Source organism: Wyeomyia smithii, chromosome 3 (assembly GCF_029784165.1).
Source record: "Wyeomyia smithii strain HCP4-BCI-WySm-NY-G18 chromosome 3, ASM2978416v1, whole genome shotgun sequence".
NCBI lineage: Eukaryota > Metazoa > Arthropoda > Insecta > Diptera > Culicidae > Wyeomyia > Wyeomyia smithii.
The window spans coordinates 86,877,199-86,895,715 of NC_073696.1; the positions used below are offsets into that span (position 1 = coordinate 86,877,199).

The window sequence follows — 18,517 nt, forward strand, 5'->3', positions numbered from 1 at the left end:
AGTAGAGCTGCTCTAGTCGAATAGCCTTCAGATTTATTAGTTCGAATCATATTTGTTACTCTAAGTAACTGATGAGTAGTGGAATGCCCATGGCGAAAACCAAACTGCGAATTTGCAAAAATTGAGTTCTCATTAATATGTGTTATCATTCTATTGAGAATTATTCTTTCAAAAAGTTTACTAATAGAGGAAAGTAAACTAATTGGTCGATAACTTGATGCCTCAGCTGGATTCTTTTCGGGTTTTAAAATTGGAGTGACTTTGGCATTTTTCCATTTCGTAGGAAAATGTGCTAGTGCAAAGCATCTGTTAAAATTTTTTACCAAGAAATTTAAAGAGTTTTCGGGAAGTCTTTTAATGAGGATATAGAAAATCCCATCATCTCCTGGTGCTTTCATGTTTTTGAATTTTTTGAGAATGGTTCGCACCTCATTTAAGTTTGTCTCCAATACCTCTTCGGAAAGAAATTCTTGGGTGGTAATCTGAACATACTTTTGGTTTACTTCATTTTCAATAGGACTTACTACGTTCAAATTGGAGTTATGAACACTCTCAAACTGCTGAGCAAGCTTTGAGATTTTTGTTCATTCGTTAGAAAAATGCAATCACCATCTTTAAGGACTGGAATGGGCTTCGAGGGTTTCTTAAGAACCTTCGAAAGCTTCCAGAAAGGTTTTGAATAAGGTTTTAGTTGTTCAACTTCTCTCATGAAATTCTCATTTCGCAAGAGAGTGAATCTATGTTTAATTTCCTTTTGTAATTCTTGAAAAATAATTTTCAAAGCAGGATCCCGAGATCTTTGGTATTGACGTCTCCGTATGTTCTTCAAACGTATAAGAAGTTAAAGTTCACTGTCAATAATTGGTGCATTAAATTTCACTCGAGCCTTAGGAACTGATAAATTTCGGGCATTGAGTATTAAGCTGCTAAAATTATCTAATGCTCTGTCAATATCAGCACTATTTTGTAAAATAATATCATCATTCAAATTTTCTTCGATCGTAGAACGATATCTATCCCAATTAGTCTTGTGATAATTTAACACAGATCTAGTGGGATTTAGAATAGTTTCATGAGAAATAGAAAATGTTATGGGAAGATGATCAGAATCAAAGTCAGCATGAGTTAATAAATCACTGCATGAATGGCAGTACCAAATCAATTGTAGATGGATTCCTAATAGAAGAATAACATGTAGGATCATTTGGAAATAAAACTGAATAAAATCCAGCCGAGCAATCATTAAACAACATTTTTCCATTGGAATTGCTTTGAGCATTATTCCAAGATCGATGTTTCGCTTTAAAATCACCGATGATTAAAAATTTAGATTTATTTCTTGTGAGTTTTTGTAAATCTCCCTTGAAATAATTTTTTCGCTCACCAGTGCATTGAAAAGGCAAATACACTGCGGCTATAAATAAAATGCCAATACTTGTTTCAATTTCAATTCCCAAACTCTCGATAACTTTGGTTTCAAGATGGGGTAAAACACGATGTTTTATTCGACGGTGGATAACTATTGCAACTCCACCACCGTCAACATCAATTCTTTCAAGCCTATGAACTATATAATTTGGGTTCGTTTTTAGTTTAATATTTGGCTTTAAAAGCGTTTCAGTCACAACTGCAATATGCACATCGTGGACTGTTAAAAAATTGAAGAATTCATCCTCTTTCGCTTTTAAAGAGCGAGCATTCCAATTTAGGAAATTTACAGCATTATTTAAAATCATTGCTGGATTTCAATTTCATAACAATATTAGTTGTAAATTTTATACCTTCTTGAACAGCCTCGTACATCGAGTTACAGTTCAACAAAACGGACATTAGCTGCAGCATGGATTGTTGTAGGTATTCAATCTTTTCTGGAGGTGTACTACCTAAATCAATACTGGATGACTTTTCAGCACCAAACACAAATGGTTTGTTACTGTTTGAATTTGAAATATTACCTGTAAGGACACTGGCATATGAACAGTCTGGTGTTGCCTGAACAGGATTTTTTGTCTGAAATTTGTTATCCGAATTCAAATTATTACCTACAGGCACACCTGCTAATGAAAGTGCTGGTGATGCCTGAACAGTATTGAAAGTCTTTTGTATACCCACATTGACAACAGGTTGCTTAGAATTCCTACGTTGTCTGGAAGCAATAATTTTTGACCTTACAGGAAATTAGATTTGTGATTTCCCCCACAATTTACACATTTGAAACTATTAGTGGTCTCTTTCACGGGGCAGATATCTTTCGTGTGACTAGGGTCACCACAAATCATACATTTTGCTGCCATATGGCAGTTTCGAGTTCCATGACCATAGGCTTGACAATTCCGACATTGAGTAAGATTATGGATTTCTCCATGTCTCTTGAAATTTTCCCACTTTATTCGCACGTTCAATAAAACACGTGCTTTTTCCAAACATTTCAAATTATTTACTTTGGTACGATCAAAATGTACTAAGTAATTTTCCTGGTGTATTCCAGTTTGATTAATTTTGGCATTTGCCTTTCGTTTCATCAAAATACTTGGTTGGGAGCGAAACCAAGTGATTCTGACAAACATTCTTTAATTTCCTCAATAGTTTGGTCATTTGAAAGACCTTTCAAAACAGCCTTAAACGGTCTCTCGTTTTTGGCATCAAAAGAATAAAATTTATACATCTTTTCAGTCAAATACTGTAAAAGATGTTTATGGCCATCAAGAGATTCGGCCAAAATACGAATTTCGCCTTGGCGGCCAATTTGAAAATTAACTTTTACATCCGACAGAAACGATGGAAGCTCTGATCGAAATGCTTTTAAATTTGCTACAAATACCCCACAATAGGTGGAACTTTAACCTTCTTCATAACGGCTTTATGCTCAGTATGTGAAGTGTGAATTTCTTGATCCCCAACGGAAGAAAGAATATCCTCCTTTGATGATACATAGGCTCGATGAAGCCAGGTTTGCTGCGATTGAAAATCGGTGGTTTTGTTTGTTCGTTGCTACGCTAAACGCTAGGGCTATTTTGCAGCATCGCTTTAAATGCATTGTTAGCTACGATCTTCAACGCTACTGGCTGTACAAAGCGGACATGGCCATGGATATCCATAGCTGGTCTTTCGGAAGCACGGTCCCAGAAATAATTTGATTGACAAAATAAATTTAAATTTTCATATTTTGTTTCATCAGTTTTCTCGGTTTCCGAAATTCCATGCACCTTTCAGGTTGGCCACCTTAATGTGCTTCACTGTTTCGGAGGTTAAGTCCAGGATAGCTGACGCGAGTTGTTACCACGTCTGCAGCCTCGATTTTATTCCATTTCCTCATTGTCGAAGCTGTATCCAACCATGGCCCACGTCACAGCCGTTCTGGTGAAGCACGAAACCAAAACCGGGCCGTGTAAACAAAGGTGTTGTACCGTCATTCCTCGCTATCCGTTTAAAGGATAAATTGCAAAAGCCGGCTCCGGTTACCGGCTAAGACGGAAACACCGATCATTATGGCGAGACCTAGAACCGGACTCGCATCTTTCCCAAGGTTTCATCCGAAAAAGGGACTTCCACAAACAGCAGAAAAAATCGGTCAGATCGTGCTGTACTTTGGTTTTCGGAAGCGGGTGTTCAAATTCCAGAAATTCACTTTTCTTTATGATTTTACGAGAGCTGGAAGATTACGCAGCAAAGTGTAATCGTGGTGCCTTCTTTATTGGTGACGATAGTTGCAAAACTTCTCTTACCAAATTACCTAAACAAGTAAAAAATTAATTTAATCGAATCAATAAAAATTTATCGAAAACTTACTTAACAGAGCTCGAACAGGTTCTGCTCTTTCGCGAGAAAAAACGGTGCGAAGATTTGCTGAGACTTTTTTATTAGTTTCGTCTGCTTAGCAACGTTATTTTCAGTTCAATTTTCAGGGAAATAATCACAACTCAACTTTCTTTCGACTGTTTGCTCTGATTCGTTTTTAAGCGCTCACTCTGGATAACCCAAAACCACAGATAACAGACATCCAAGCTAATTTTGCTTCATGTGTAAAAAGATGCAACGGTTTTTTAGCATGTCGCAATACGCAGCATGGTGGCGCTAAGAACACTTAGTGATCAATGTTTCGCATTCGATAAAATCGATAGTTTTCCAGCTCTTATCTATATTATTGGAATAAGAAGCGTTGCCGTTTTTTAATGTAGAAATTTTGAGCAGTCGTAATTTGTACATAATCGACAATTTTGTTCAATTCCAGTTTATGTTTGAGGAAAATTTGTTTGTTTAGTGTTGCTATGAAAAAAATACACAAACCTCACAAAAACCGTGTTGTATCGTTGCAAAAACAGCGACTCTACTATTTGTGAGAACTTTCATACGTCTGGCAGCTTTGACTATAATCCAGCGCTGCCATCACTAAAGTGGTTCAAGTCGCAAGTTGCAGAAAGATGTCGTTAGCATTCCAAACGAGTAAGAATTTGAAATCTTACACACGATTTCTGGAGTTTTTGTTCTAGCTTGGATATCTGTTATCTGTGCCAAAACTGAGTCAAAACCTAATCAGTTTCGCTTAAACCGAGCCTTTGGCATCCCTATACCGAGTAACTGTGAATGACAATGAACTCATGTCCTGGGCTCAAATTAATTTGTGCCCGCTGTCAGCAGTACGATAAAGATATATGAAAAGAAGCGGTGATATGCTATCTCGTTTTTACATATGTTGAGGTGTTAGCCCTTGAAACATGGCGTGATGGCAAAGGGGTGGCTAGAACCGTATGTATTCAAAATTGAGTAGAAGTTGTTTTACTCATTTTTGAGTTCCACCGAATGTTATAAAAATTGAGTAAATATTACCCATATTATACCTGATGCCCGATGCGTAAAAGTTACTCATTTTCGACTCAAAAATGAGTACTTTAAGCTTCAATAGGGGAATTTCGGAAAAATTATCATTATTGACTCGATAATATTATACTTTGCATTTTGAATAAATTTTATTTAAAAAAAGGCTTATTTCAAGAAATTTACCTTTGTTCGCCGGGACACGGGAGATCTTTGAATTTATTGTGGCGCCAGCACTAAATTAAAGTTCTTTCTTCCGACTTTACAAACACATAGAACAACTGCGTGTTCACACAACATGAACTGCGGAATGATTTCAATGTATTTGTTTTTATAAACCGGACTGACAGCGCAGTGGCGGCTGAGATGCTTGCAGTGTTGCCGTAACACCAAAAATAAACATCGGAAGTGAGCCTGACTGCCAGTTTATCAGCGACATTTTGATAATTTTTATTTAAATACCAGTATTCGCCGTATATCCAACCAACGAGTCCTGGTGAAAAAGAATAATTGGCATTAGTTGCAGTCAATTATTTCAAATTATGAATTACCTACCGATAACAACTAGTTTCAAACATTTCTATTTCCTCCGTTTTTCAGACGGTTTGCTTGGTTTGCTGTTTGCTTTTAATTGCAAAAAAAGTTATTAACAACACGCAAGCACCAGTTACCCAATTTTGAGTAAATTTGCCGCCATGATCAATTTAATTCTACTCATTTTTTGACGTCTTCGAACAACTGAAAAAAAATGAATAAAATTCAACTCAGCCGCTGAGTAGCCCAGAGTGAGCGTGAAAGGCTAAGGGGTGACTAGAGTGCCTGTAAATATATAGAGTGGCGACACTGTCAAAATTGAAATAAAAATTATCTGTCAGTGTCATTCCAATTGAGCAAACAACCTATTAAACACGTGTGGGGAAAAGAGAAAGGATGTTCAGTGTTACCAGTGTTACCAGCGTTACTTTGGATGACACGGCGCCACTCTAGTTGTATATACACGCTCGTAAATAATAACTCATGAACTGAGCAACTCTGACTCAGTTTAGAACGATGTTCGTAGACGCCAAAAAATGAGTAGAAGTCCTTTTTGATTTTGAGTAACTTTGACTCACTTTTTGGGTTCCCTTCATATAACTTCTTTCTGAGTAACGTCGCATGTAACGACGTCCATTTTGAAAGATGATTTCGATGTGATTCAGTTTGTGACAATGTTTTTTAATTGTGTGCGCCTCAGATGGCATTATAACCAAGAGAATGGTATGGTAGCCTTCAAGCGTTACGAACATCTATTTCTGTACCATTTGTCCCAAAACTACCTTTTCTGCTGTCACAGTTTGCTTTACTTTGCTTTGAGACACAATTAATGTACAAAATATCACTTAGAATATCACATACCATGTGAAAACCTTAAGAAATTGCTCAAAACTGTTTGATATGCTATTAATAATTGCAGTCAACATTTAGCCGGTTTGCCCGAATCAACAAAAGATAAGGGTAAACTGCCCATTTTTCGGGTGCCAGTGCCAGTGATGTTGGTAACGCGTCAAATGTATGGTAGCTGACAGCGATGCCATTCCCGTGATTATAACTTTTTACTTTTATTGCAAGGTAATTATTGATGAACATGTAGTGTCGTTTATTGGCCGTGGCGGATTTCTGGCCAGTAATGAAACTGAACTGTACCCAAAAAATGAGTAATGTCGTACTCAAATTTTGAGTAATAATGACTTATTTTAAAGACGCCTAGTGTTACTCAGTTTTGAGTATTTGTGGAGTTACTCAATTTAAGAGTTGTTCCACTTTTTACGAAAATGCGTCAAATGTTACTCATTTTAGAGTTATTATTTACGAGCGTGTAGGCACTCTAGGGGAGACATCTGGCTTTTTACTCTTCTTACTCACGCACCTCGATGATCCCTGTTGTATTTTTCGTAAGTGATGCCATTTACTCGGAAAATACTTGAATGTTTTTAATGCTTTTTAGCAGCATTATGCACAATTCCTCCTGCAGGCGATAGTTTTACCGGCTGAGGGTTACCGGAGAATCTGCATCTTTGTTATCCTTAAAATCAAACGTGTCATCCATCAAAGATTATGATTCATTCATTGGCCCATCTGAATTGTACTCTCCGCATAAGCAATATGCCTCAACAGGTATGTTCCAAACTTAATCTAGAACGGTTTCAAAAGTAGGAATAAGCTTACACTACACTATTTACTACCGAAATTGTGCAGCGGTATGCTGTTCTTATGCTTCACGCAAAACCGTTTTAACTCCTTGCGCACTTTTAGATCTTTTGGTAATTGATATAAGTGATTATCCAATTCGGATCTCTTACTACACCCGTATTTGTATGCTTTGTACTTTATTCTGAATATTCACTTGAAAACATTTTAGATTATAACAGTTCGCACACTCATTGCGCTCAGTGTGGTAATATTACGTCATGGCACAACGAGAACGGTACCTACACATTTTGACAACCAACAGGCACAAAGAGAAAGAGCAAAAATGAAATGACTATGAAATATATCACCAAGTGAGAAATATTTCAAGAGAGGGAGAACGAAACAACAATTTGTGCTGCTTTTTGTGACACATTGCGTGAGAACAAAGAGCTTCAGTTTGAGCAGTTTGCATTGCGTTGCGGATAGAAAAAATAGCAGAGAAAAGGAACCAAGAAAGGACCACATTCATTTTTGAGAATTCATTTAAACACGATTATCAATGGCGTGGACGTGTTTCTTAGGACATATTATGCACGTCCAGACATGTTTCTGTCCCGGTATTCATATACAATCGCTACATGCATTTACTACTGATACCGTTCATTAGGGTGGTAATGACGCATTTAGAAGTTCGTTCAGTCGAAAAGTGAAACTTTAACCAATTGATTTTTTGTTTTTGGATAACACCAGATCTCGATGTTTCATGCATTTTTAAGACATTTGGCATCAGAATTTTTCAATATTCAAAAATTTATGAACCACCTGTGCATTTTTTCATTGGTCACAAAATAATACTTTCGTGTTCTCGAAGTCAGATTAAGCTGAAGTTTAGTATGGGAACTTTTTCCAAAGACGAAACTATTGAGCCCTACTTCTAAACGAAATTCGAAAAGTCGATTTCTATTGCCACCCTACTGTTCATGTACGAGACGTATTGCGGCTATCTCTGGGAAGAAACCATTTTAAGTTTTTAAACAAAACCCATTGAGCAGCACTGAAAATTAGCTCCTAAATTATTTCAGTAGGAAGTACTGTCCGCCATTACCGCTCGTGGAAAGCTGGATAGTTAAATTTTTTAATAACATTTGAATAAAAATATTAATATAAATTTACGTCATATTTCTGGTTTTCTTAAATAATTTAAAGTGAACAAAAAACAAACATCACAGATCTTTCGGTACTGTCTTACACAACTTACAGATTTGATCGGTGGTTTTGGCAACTAAATGCATTCGCCGTTTTCACAAATTAGGTCGGTAATAATGACAGAAAGCAACAACAATTTGATTACTGATCGGTCGGTAGTGGTTTATATTACCGAACGTTTTACCGAGCGCTCAGCTGTTGAAAAGTCGGTGAAAAAAAAAACGAATTCGGTGATTAAATGTAAGGGGCCGTTCCTAAACCACGTGGTCATAAAGAGGGAGACGGGGGGGTTTGTCAAAAGACCACGAAAGACCACGCACGGGGGTGGGGGGGTTAACGAAATGACCACGTGGTCTTTTTTTCTGACATATAATTTCTCGTGTATACCAATTCCAGAATGAAGCTATTGCATTTTAGAAATATAGAATGTACTGAAAGTTTAATAATAAAAATGTAAAAAATTCAAGCGAATTTTTGGCACTTGACAAATGAAAAGACCACGTGGTTAAAGTCGCAAGGGGGGGGGGGGGGGTTGGCCAAAAGACCGAAAGACCACGGGGGGGTACGGGGGGTATAAAAAGTGATCAAAATATGACCACGTGGTTTAGGAACGGCCCCTAAGTGTGAGTGAAAAGTAACCTCGTTAAATTTTCTACTTGACGATTGCGCTATCGGATTCAGCCAATCAGCAGCCTGGTCGCAATTGGTTGCATGTAACGATGATCAGCTGTCGCGACTTGTCTTAGAGCTGGACATTACCCCGGTATTAATCAAGGAACGAGTTTGTCTACATATGGAACATAGGCCCTTTTCACAAGTTTGGCGAGAATTGATAATTTCGTCCAAATAGATGCATTTGCTCACCCCTCATGCAAAGACCAGCTTCGAACTCTCAAGAAACGGTTCATTTTCATCTCTCTTTGTCAAGAGATGACAGTGCAAGTTAGCCTCTTTCCTCTCACTGTGAATTACATTTGAAAGTACTACAGCGATATGTAGACCCAAAGCATTGCTTCATCTCTTTTTCTCTAAAGAGAAAATACTTAAGAAAGAAACGATCGGTTTAGTCTGCCTCATTACGTTTGTCGATGCTAATGTTTTGTTCTGCGTATGTGGAAGCGGGTGTTGGTGGGGCAACGCGTACCGTCATCAGTTTTATTTCAGAGAAGAGTTTGCTCATTTACGCGTAGTATCTTTATGACGAGTGCATAAAAGGAATAGCAGCAGCTGGAAAAATACTCGAAAAGGATTCACCGATGGCTGATAAGCGGCGATCAAAAAAGCGTAAGGATGTAAGTAATCGAAAATCGTGTGACATTTGATGCCAGAAGTGTAATTTGCGTATGTTTGCTTTTCGTCCACATCGGTGTGAAAAATTCGACCGCTGTGGCTGAGAGAAAGTTTTTGCCTTTTCTACTGTATTTGTGTTGCTATTCAGATTGCACAGGTGTTACAGTTTTAATCTATGAATAATCGGCTGGTTGTTGCTTATTTGCCGTTCATGCATGCCAAACTCGTTGCGTTTTGATATTTAAAGACATTCAAGTTCTTTTGCCTTGGAGGCATTGGGTGGAGTTTTCCGGGTTCTTATGTATGTTCTATGTTTGACGTAACGGGACAGCACAGTTTCACTTCGCGAAGTTTATCAGCATCATAGCATAAAATAGCAAAAACCCGATAGAAATAGGGCTGAGTTGTATCGCAAGGCAGATTTGGCTTTCTTCGGTATGATTGTCATGTGATAAGAAATTAGACGACGTGTTTCTAATCAAAACACGTTGATTGTGGAAAATGTGTCTGACCATAACAATAACATAAATCTTTGAATTTTTAGGAATATACTGGCCCCGGTGGGGCAGAGCAAGAGCTGGAGAAAGCAACAAAAGAAGAATACAAAGTTGCGAAATGGCTCAAATCTAATGTACCGACAAAGAAAACTAAATTTTTGAACCATAATGTTGAGTATTTTTCGTCGGGGCGAGCTGTGGATGCCTTGCTGGCGTCTAAATTTGCACAGGGAGACAACTGTTTATTCCCTCATCGCCAAGCGGTGATTGACTTCATGGATGGAATGTTGCATCACAAGTTTTTCCATCGAGCAAAAAAGGTTACTGTTAGTGAACAGGAACTGAGAGGAAAATCCAAAAAACCGACACCCGAAAAGGAAAAGGATAAAAGTAAGGATGAGAAACCTACTGATGGAGGTGAAAGTAGCCATGCTGAGGGAGGTGGTGGAAAGGTAGATAAAACCACAGCGGAGAAGGAAAAACGGAAGCGTAAGATTCGAGTAGAAATGCACCCGGAACAACTGTTTGTCGATGGCCATGAAGCATACGTCTGGCTGTATGATCCCATTCCGATGCATTATTGGATTTTCGGTGCTTTGTTGGTGGTAGGGGCAATCGTAATCTGTCTGTTCCCGCTGTGGCCACCTCTGCTTCGAAAGGGCGTCTACTATCTCAGTATAGCGGCTGCCGGATTTTTGGTATTCATTCTCGGTCTTGCCGTTCTTCGATTTGTCATTTTCTGTCTCGTGTGGATTGTAACGGGGGGAAAGCATCATTTCTGGCTATTACCAAATTTGACCGAAGATGTAGGATTTTTCGCTTCATTTTGGCCACTGTATGATGTAAGTATTATATTTGGTGATTATGGATCTAACAGCTTTAATAAATGAAATTCTTTTTTTTCGCTAGCATGAATACAAGGAAAGTAACGCGGACAAGGATAAAAACAAGAAGAACAAAAAACGAAAGCGTGACAAGGACAGTGACGTCGAGGAGGAAACTGCTGACACAAACGTTCCTTTAAGAATAGACGAAGTTAAAGAGCACGAGTTTAAATTGAAATCATCGGGCCAGAGTACACTAAGGCATCGTGGAGCTATCAAACTCGAAGAAGATGTTGCTAATGTTAGCGATGGCCAGGAAGAAAATCATGGTGATAAGGGCAAAACGTAAGTATCATTCAGGATTTTTGTTCACTTTCAAGATAAGAAAACAGCCAGCATGGATAAGAATTGCTCGTTCTTAATTGCTTGTTCCCATGTTCTTGTTTGATCGATTAATAATTTTTAACATGCTTCACATTCGATTAATAATTTACTTCCGCTTTTAGTTCACCATCGGAGAGTGAATCGGAGGGCTCTCAGCGGTCTTCCACCGGTAAAGACTTCGAAATGGTGGACCCCGATGAGATGGACAACTCGTAAGCCGCATAAGACATCCACACACAGCATGCTACTAGAACAGACACTTAGACAACTGCACTTTAGTGGAAGCATTGCAAGTATATCTACTACCTATTATGGGCAATCTATTACGCATGGAGCTACAACAATTGTATTTATTGCTTACTTGTATTTGTTTTTGTTTAGTTTCAACAAATTTATCCGATAAAATAACATTAGTTTAGCCGTTTTTTGACAGATTAGAAAAGGAGCAACGATGAGACGGTTTACAACAGTATAGCGAACATATGTTAGTACCTTACAGCAGCATGATTAGGCAAGATCTGATTTACTGAGGCCACTGAAAAGCTATTTAGAATGTGCTAGATAACTCTAGCCGTAGAAACATTTACCGGATTCTGGTTACATTTGTTGGAAAGTTCTTGATGCGAATAATAAAGAGGATTTTATTTACAAAAAGCAAATCATAAACAAATGTTTGAACTTTCGATTCTTTGGAAATAACGAATTTTCAAAACAAGCTGCTTATGATAAGAAAGTTATATTGGTGTGATTATAAAATCTTAGCAACGGAGGTTAACAAGATAAACGAAAAAGGCTCACTTACGCATAAAATGTAGTGTGTTACGTGCGATTCGAACAGTGATAAATAGTTTTTCCCTCTTTTTCTTTCGTTTGGCAACAACTAGTACAATTAAAAAAGTAGCGCTACATCTAATTGATTACTGATAATTTGGTTGGTAACTGTGGTAAATTTTTTACTCTAATTTTTAATGATAGTGCTAATGTTCCAATGAGAATAGAAATAAAACCAATAAACATTGATATAAACGTTAGGGCTGTTTAGTTTCCGATGCGTAGTGGATTTTTGTCACATCCTTTTGTCAAATGCTCTAGGCTAATGTTTGTTTAATTTGGTTAGTTAGTTTGTTTTTTTCATTGCATCTCAAGTTTTTTTTTTTCATCATGCCATTTGTCAAGCATTCCACAGTCGCAGTCGGTTACCGGGTATGAAAACCTTTTTTTACTAGTGAAGTTAGTTATCTCATTTTTCAAAATGATTTATTTTCTGCATTTATTTCTTGAATAATCTTGAATATTTCAAGCGATTAATCTAGGAAAATTAACGCGGCACCCCATGAGATGCCTGCCCTATGGTCTTAACAAGCGATTTCCAGGTTATGGTACCTCGGTTTTGAACGAATTGTAAGTGCCCAGGATGGTCGATCTTAGCCAGTCTTTCACCAGTCACCTCGGGAGCTAGAGCTCGTGCGCTGCACTCCATCTTCTAACTTGCCGCCTCACTAACTTACGCTCAAAAACATCAAGCGCTCGTCGATAAGCTTCCTCTGGGGTCCCTGATTATTGACCGTAAAGGACAATCGGGAGGATCAGCGTTCTATAAAGCGCGTTTTGTGCGAATCTGTAGACTAAGGGACTTCAACTTTCTACGTAGTCCGTAGAAAGTCCTATTTGCAGCTGCAACTCGTCATTTGACCTCGCGACTCACGTTGTTGTCACATATCACGAGAGTACCAAGGTATATAAATGACTGAACCACTTCTAATATTTCCCAATCTAGCTCCATCTCAACACCAACACCACTAGCATCCCCACATTCTCTGCCTGCTACCATGTACTTTGTGTTGGCAGAGTCGATTATGAGCCCCACAACCTCGCCGCTTCTCCTCTGAAAGGCCTGAAGACCTCTTCCATTGCGTCCGGTTTCGGCTTTCAGGCGGGCGTAAGTTTTCTCCGCCGTCGCAAAGTTACGTGTCATGATGTCAAAGTCTTCCGCGAAGCCCAGAAGCTGAAGAGACCTGGTGAAAAATCATGCCCCTCGTGTCGATGCCCACCCTTCGAATCACACCCTCAAGGGCGATGTTAAACAGCAAACAGGAAAGTACATCACTTTGTCTTAACCCTCTGCTCGATCAAAAGAAGCTCGAGAGTATCCCCGAAACACACACGTAGCACATCACTTGCGCCATGGTGGCCTTGATCAGTCGAGTCAGTTCATCCGGAAATCCGTTGTCGTGCATGATCTGCTATAGCTGTTCTTGATTGATTGATCTTGATTGAGTCGCCGTTAAGTCGATGAAGATGTGATGTGTGGGCACGTTGTACTCGTGACATTTCTCTAAGATACGTCGGATCGAGAAGATCTGGTCCGTGATGGCACGGGATCAAACTCACTTGGCTATGGACCACGAACCTCCTGGTTCAAGGTGATTGACGACCAAACAGGATCTGTGAGAATATTTTGTAAGCGGCATTCCAGTTTGTCGCCCTTTTTGTAGATGGGGCAGACGACTCCCTCCATCCACTCGTCTGGCAGGCCTCTCTCCCATGTTTAAAGAGTTCGCTCGGCAGTCCGTCTTTTCAGCTTCTCGATCTCACAGAGAACTTCATGAACATAAGGGGTTGGTACTCGGTCATCTGCAGCTGGTGCTCCAAGCTCAATTCCTGCTCAGCTTCTGTTTATTGTATCGTCATTCAGGCGTCCATCGAAGTACTCCTTCCACCTGTCGACTACCTCGCTGGCATCCGTGAGAAGGTTCCCGTCCGCGTCGTTGCACATTTTGGCTTGCGGCACATAGCCTCTGCGAGACTGGTTTAGAACTTCCGCGTATCACTGGCACAGTACAGCTGCTCCAGTTCGTGGAGTTCACGATCCTCTTGCTGTCGATTCTTTCGTCTGAGAATCGTGGTCATTTCGTTCCATGTACGTTTGTAATGGGCCCGATAGCTGTGCGAATACTGTACCAGCCGTCTTCGACAGGCGATGCGCCAAGCCCTCCACCGTATATAGTACCGAGCTGTTGTGCATATTCCTCCGCAGTCTGGGGACCCCGGAACTGCTTGATGTTAAGCCGCGGACTTTGGCGATGTCGCGCGTGGTATACGGTCTACAGTTTTGAGCGCAAAGTTACCGCAACTAGGTAGTGGTCCGAGCCAATATCCGCACTGCGATTGGGGCATACGTTTGTAATGTCTGAGAACCGGCCGTCGATGAGAACATGTTCAATTTGGTTTGCTGTACGCTGGTCAGGTGATCTCCAGGTGGTTTTGTAAATGTCCTTTCGGATTGCCAGTCCTTGGGAAGCTGCGAAGTTATCCGGGGTGTTCAGCGATCTACAGTTACATGTACCGAACTTCCAATCGTCGTCCTTATTCCGTCGCCTAGGTCGTTGCCGATTGTTCCGGTTCGTATTCAATTATTGACTGTCCGTAGTATTTTAATTTCGGCATGCTGCCTTACTAGACCTAGTCTCGCGATGGAGCTGCTGTCTTAGGTGTAGCTGGCGAGACACCGCATTTCGTAATTCAGCCGTCCGCTCTGGAACAGACGCTGTTTGAGGCGCCCCTAACATGGAGAACAGACACTTAGGCAAGCTGCTCTCCGAGGAGAACAGCTCCCCCTTCTCTGTCAGCATACGACCAAGTTCCCACCGGTTCACCGATCTTCCCTTGGTTGCTCGTATCTAGTCGGTACCACGTGGAGGTGCTGGGCATTCTGCTTTGGACCACACTGGGGCTTATTTTATGCCAATTAGTACGGGTGTACTGCTGATACGCACTGCCCAGCCATTTAACAACCGCAACTTTCGGCACTTCCTAGGGATTTCTTGCAACTGCATCTTCGTGCACTTCGGTCTCTATGCTCGCTTGTAACTTTTCACGCTCCCCGTTCTCAGGATTCCGATAACCATGCGTAGTCAATCTAGTTGCTGGCCGCAGCTTTCAATTTCGTCCGCTTGTCGGTATCTATTCCGCTCTGTCGGCCCGGTTATATTGTTATTTTGGCCCTCCATCGTAGAACCGAGCAATCAAGTTTTAAGTTTTGGATTATTTGTGGTTCTTGGTCAAAAAGTGCCTCCGATTTTGGATGCTGGGCGCTCTCGGAGAATGCTGTGTTTCGCGACCTTCATCGTAGACAAACGGAAACATACTTAGCACAAATTACACCTTCGAAGAGGAGAACAAAACCACACACAGTTGTTGTTGAAATATTTGCAAATAAACAGTGATAAATATTAATTAATATTCGCGCACTAACGTTATACTTGTGAGGTTATCACAACAACACTGTTTTGGTATACAATTTTCTTTCCAGTCGTTCCACCATTGGCAATAGAGCAGAATCAACTGTGGAAGAACAACCATGTTGTCAGTTAGATTCATTTGTTATGTTCTATTTAGTTGCGCAGGCAGTGCCAGCAGTTCAGCAGATAGATAGATAATTGTTAAGTAGTTTATATATCGCTATTTGACTAAGGCCAATTATACTGACTATCGATCAGTAATAGAAAAAGATATATTAAGTAATAAAGTAGTTTAACTTATTTACGGTAGTGGTTAATTAATATACAAGTGGACAACGAACTTCAACAGTTGTTTGTCTCACTCTGGCGCGTGTGGTGGAAAACAGGACATGATTTTAATTCCGCTACTTAGCGGGTGTCTACTTTAAAATGAGAATGGTTCCAATACTCTCCAAGGTACATCTCCAAGGTACATTGACGATCAAATCCAAACCGAGAAAACCCAGTGCCGCTGGATGACTCGGGATAGAATTTGCAAAAAATACGAATACACTGATTCCATTTATTCGCAAATATCACTGGAGAACACCTACGTGGTTTGGCCGGTAAAGGTATCACCTCACTATGCTAAGAAACATGAATATTTCCGGAAAGCCAGAATATACCATGTGTGTCGAAAGACCGAAACCCGATAAATCTGCCGCAGTGTCGTCGTACCGAAGATTTTTGCGGTTTATTTAGCTCCATGGTGTACAAGGATAATTGGAAGGCAGAGAACACAAAACAGGATCAAAAGCTGCATCCGAAAAAGCAAGTGGCTTCCGTCCAACGGTCATGTTCCAATGGCATGACTAAGCTGCACCGCACGACGGATCGCGGTCCGTATGTCAGTGTTCAATAACCACATTTTGAAGACTAAAGTGTTGAAATAAATCAGTTTGAAGAAAATTTCTTTTCTGTTCTTTTCTTGACCCATTTTTTGCCTCTCTCCTAGAAAGGTATAGCAATCACTTGCAAAACCGAAAGTATAAAAGTGCTCCAAAGGGCCGAATGGCATATATCATTCGACTCAGCTCGACGAGCTGAGCATTTTCTGTATATGTGTGTGTATGTGCAGATTTTTTTCTCACTCACTTTTCTTGGAGATGGCTGGACCGATTTTCATGAAATTAATTGCAAATGAAAGGACTCTTTGTCCCATAAAACCCTATTAAATTTCATTGTAATCGGATTTTTAGTTTAGAGGTTATGTATCAAAATGTAAAAATCATGAAACATCATTATCTCGAAAACTACACAATCGATTTTAACAAAATTGATTTCAAATGAACGAACTACCTAAAATACCTTAAACTTTTAAATTTCATAAAGATGAAACTTGTTGTTCAAAAGTTATGACAAGAAACGTTTTTTGAAGACTACTCAATCTCACTCATGTTTCTCAGAGATGGCTGAACCGATTTTCATAAAATCAGTGTCAAATGGAAGGTCTAGTTGCCCCATAAGACCCTATTGATTTGTTTTGCAATCAGACTATTACTTTGCCTGTTATGTTTAAAAATGTGAAATCTAGCTATGAAAAGGAACATTTTCCGAAGACTACTTGAACTCACTCACTTTTCTCAGAGATGGCTGACCCGATTTCCACAAAATTAGTGTCAACTAATAAGTCTAGCTGCCTCGTAACACCCTATTGAATTTCACTGCAATCGGACTGTAACTTCGTCTGCAAAGTACCAAAATGTGAAAATCACAAAACTTCATTATCTCAGAAACTACACAACCGATTTGATCAATATTATTATCAGATGAGCGGGTTAGTTAAGAGTTAACTGATGAATTATGATTGAACACGTGGTTTCAAAGTTTGGCTGCCCTATACGTTCCCATTTCATTTGATTATAATTGAACTTAAGCAACCGTTATGTATTAGATTGTTAACCCTTTCCCGCTCATGGTGACTCTAGAGCACCAAGAATTATAATCATCATATCTTGACATAAAATAGTTTGTTGTGCTTACGATTGTTCCATAAACTTTTATATGCTGCCTCAGAGCATCACTGGGCATTTTCTTCAAAATACTACAGTTGACAGTAATTTTAGTTAGTCTACAAAGTTTTCAGATTGAGTTTTCTCGTGAAGCTATAAATTTTAGCTTAGCTTAGCTTAGTTTGACTGACTGCACATATCAATGGTTGCACTCCGTGATTGATCCGAATCAGTAAAATTGTACAGTGAATCAACTGAATGTGATTGGGAGTGACCGACCATTCTCATTGTACAAGTTTTAGTGACTCAATACTTTAAAGGATCAATAACGACGCCGGCCACGTCCTTGCAATCAGGTGGGAAGAGGTAAGGGATGTTAGTGTGACCCTTGCTATTTGGAGACCGTGTTTACCTCTGCATCTCCACAAAGGTCACAGGAAGGAGGTTTTTGTTAGTAGGGGAGGGCTCGTTGGATCAGGATTCACTTTGATAAGTGATGCGATCATACATATAACTCCTATCCGTCTCTATTTAGCTATTTTCGGTTTATTCTATAGTCAGCCGGCTGACTAGAGAAACACAATTAGCTTATTTATATCTGGTACCGGTTTAGACCAAGAGACATTACCAATGCCTTTGGGGCCTCGCACAGGTGTGCATGGTTTATTTCGATGGAGCACAAAATTGACCGATTTTTACAATATGATGTTATTGGAGCCACGCATATACGACTACACGATGTGAATCTGATTTAAACCAATAAACCATAAGTAGGCCAATCATCTATCATCCTATGTGAGTGACGCGCGCGAAAATCATATACAACCCGAAGCATCTAAGTATTTATATAAGTGACTAAAAATCCTGAATAGCTTCAAGAAAGCAAGCGCACTTCGGCAGAGGCGGTCCTTTATAAGATTTACATCGCGTAGCTATTAAATTAATCTCGATATTTATCGACCAGACGAAACCTATTCCGGTTTGCAACGTGATTAAATGAAACCGACGAACGAGCACTCTCCGACTAACAGTCAACGTGAGACATGAATAAATAAGACACATCGGGAAGTCACTACACTCTGAAAACCCTTAGATGTGCT

At 39.6% G+C, this 18,517-nt stretch overlaps 1 protein-coding gene across 1 annotated transcript; it reads left to right on the plus strand.

Moving 5' to 3' along the window:
- Positions 1–9,294: 9,294 nt before the first annotated feature.
- Positions 9,295–12,216, plus strand: LOC129731588 (translocation protein SEC62). Its single transcript, XM_055691694.1, has 4 exons — positions 9,295–9,482; positions 10,025–10,819; positions 10,887–11,146; positions 11,308–12,216. The coding sequence occupies exons 1-4, from the start codon at positions 9,447–9,449 to the stop codon at positions 11,399–11,401; spliced, it is 1,185 nt and encodes a 394-aa protein (XP_055547669.1). The 5' UTR covers positions 9,295–9,446; the 3' UTR covers positions 11,402–12,216.
- The last annotated feature ends 6,301 nt before the right edge of the window (positions 12,217–18,517 follow it).

Coding starts and splice junctions, on each gene's coding strand:
- LOC129731588 (XM_055691694.1), top strand. CDS start 9,447: ATGGCTGATAAGCGGCGATCAAAAAAGCGTAAGGAT. Junction 9,483..10,024: donor GATCAAAAAAGCGTAAGGAT/GTAAGTAATCGA, acceptor TTGAATTTTTAG/GAATATACTGGCCCCGGTGG. Junction 10,820..10,886: donor CATTTTGGCCACTGTATGAT/GTAAGTATTATA, acceptor TTTTTTCGCTAG/CATGAATACAAGGAAAGTAA.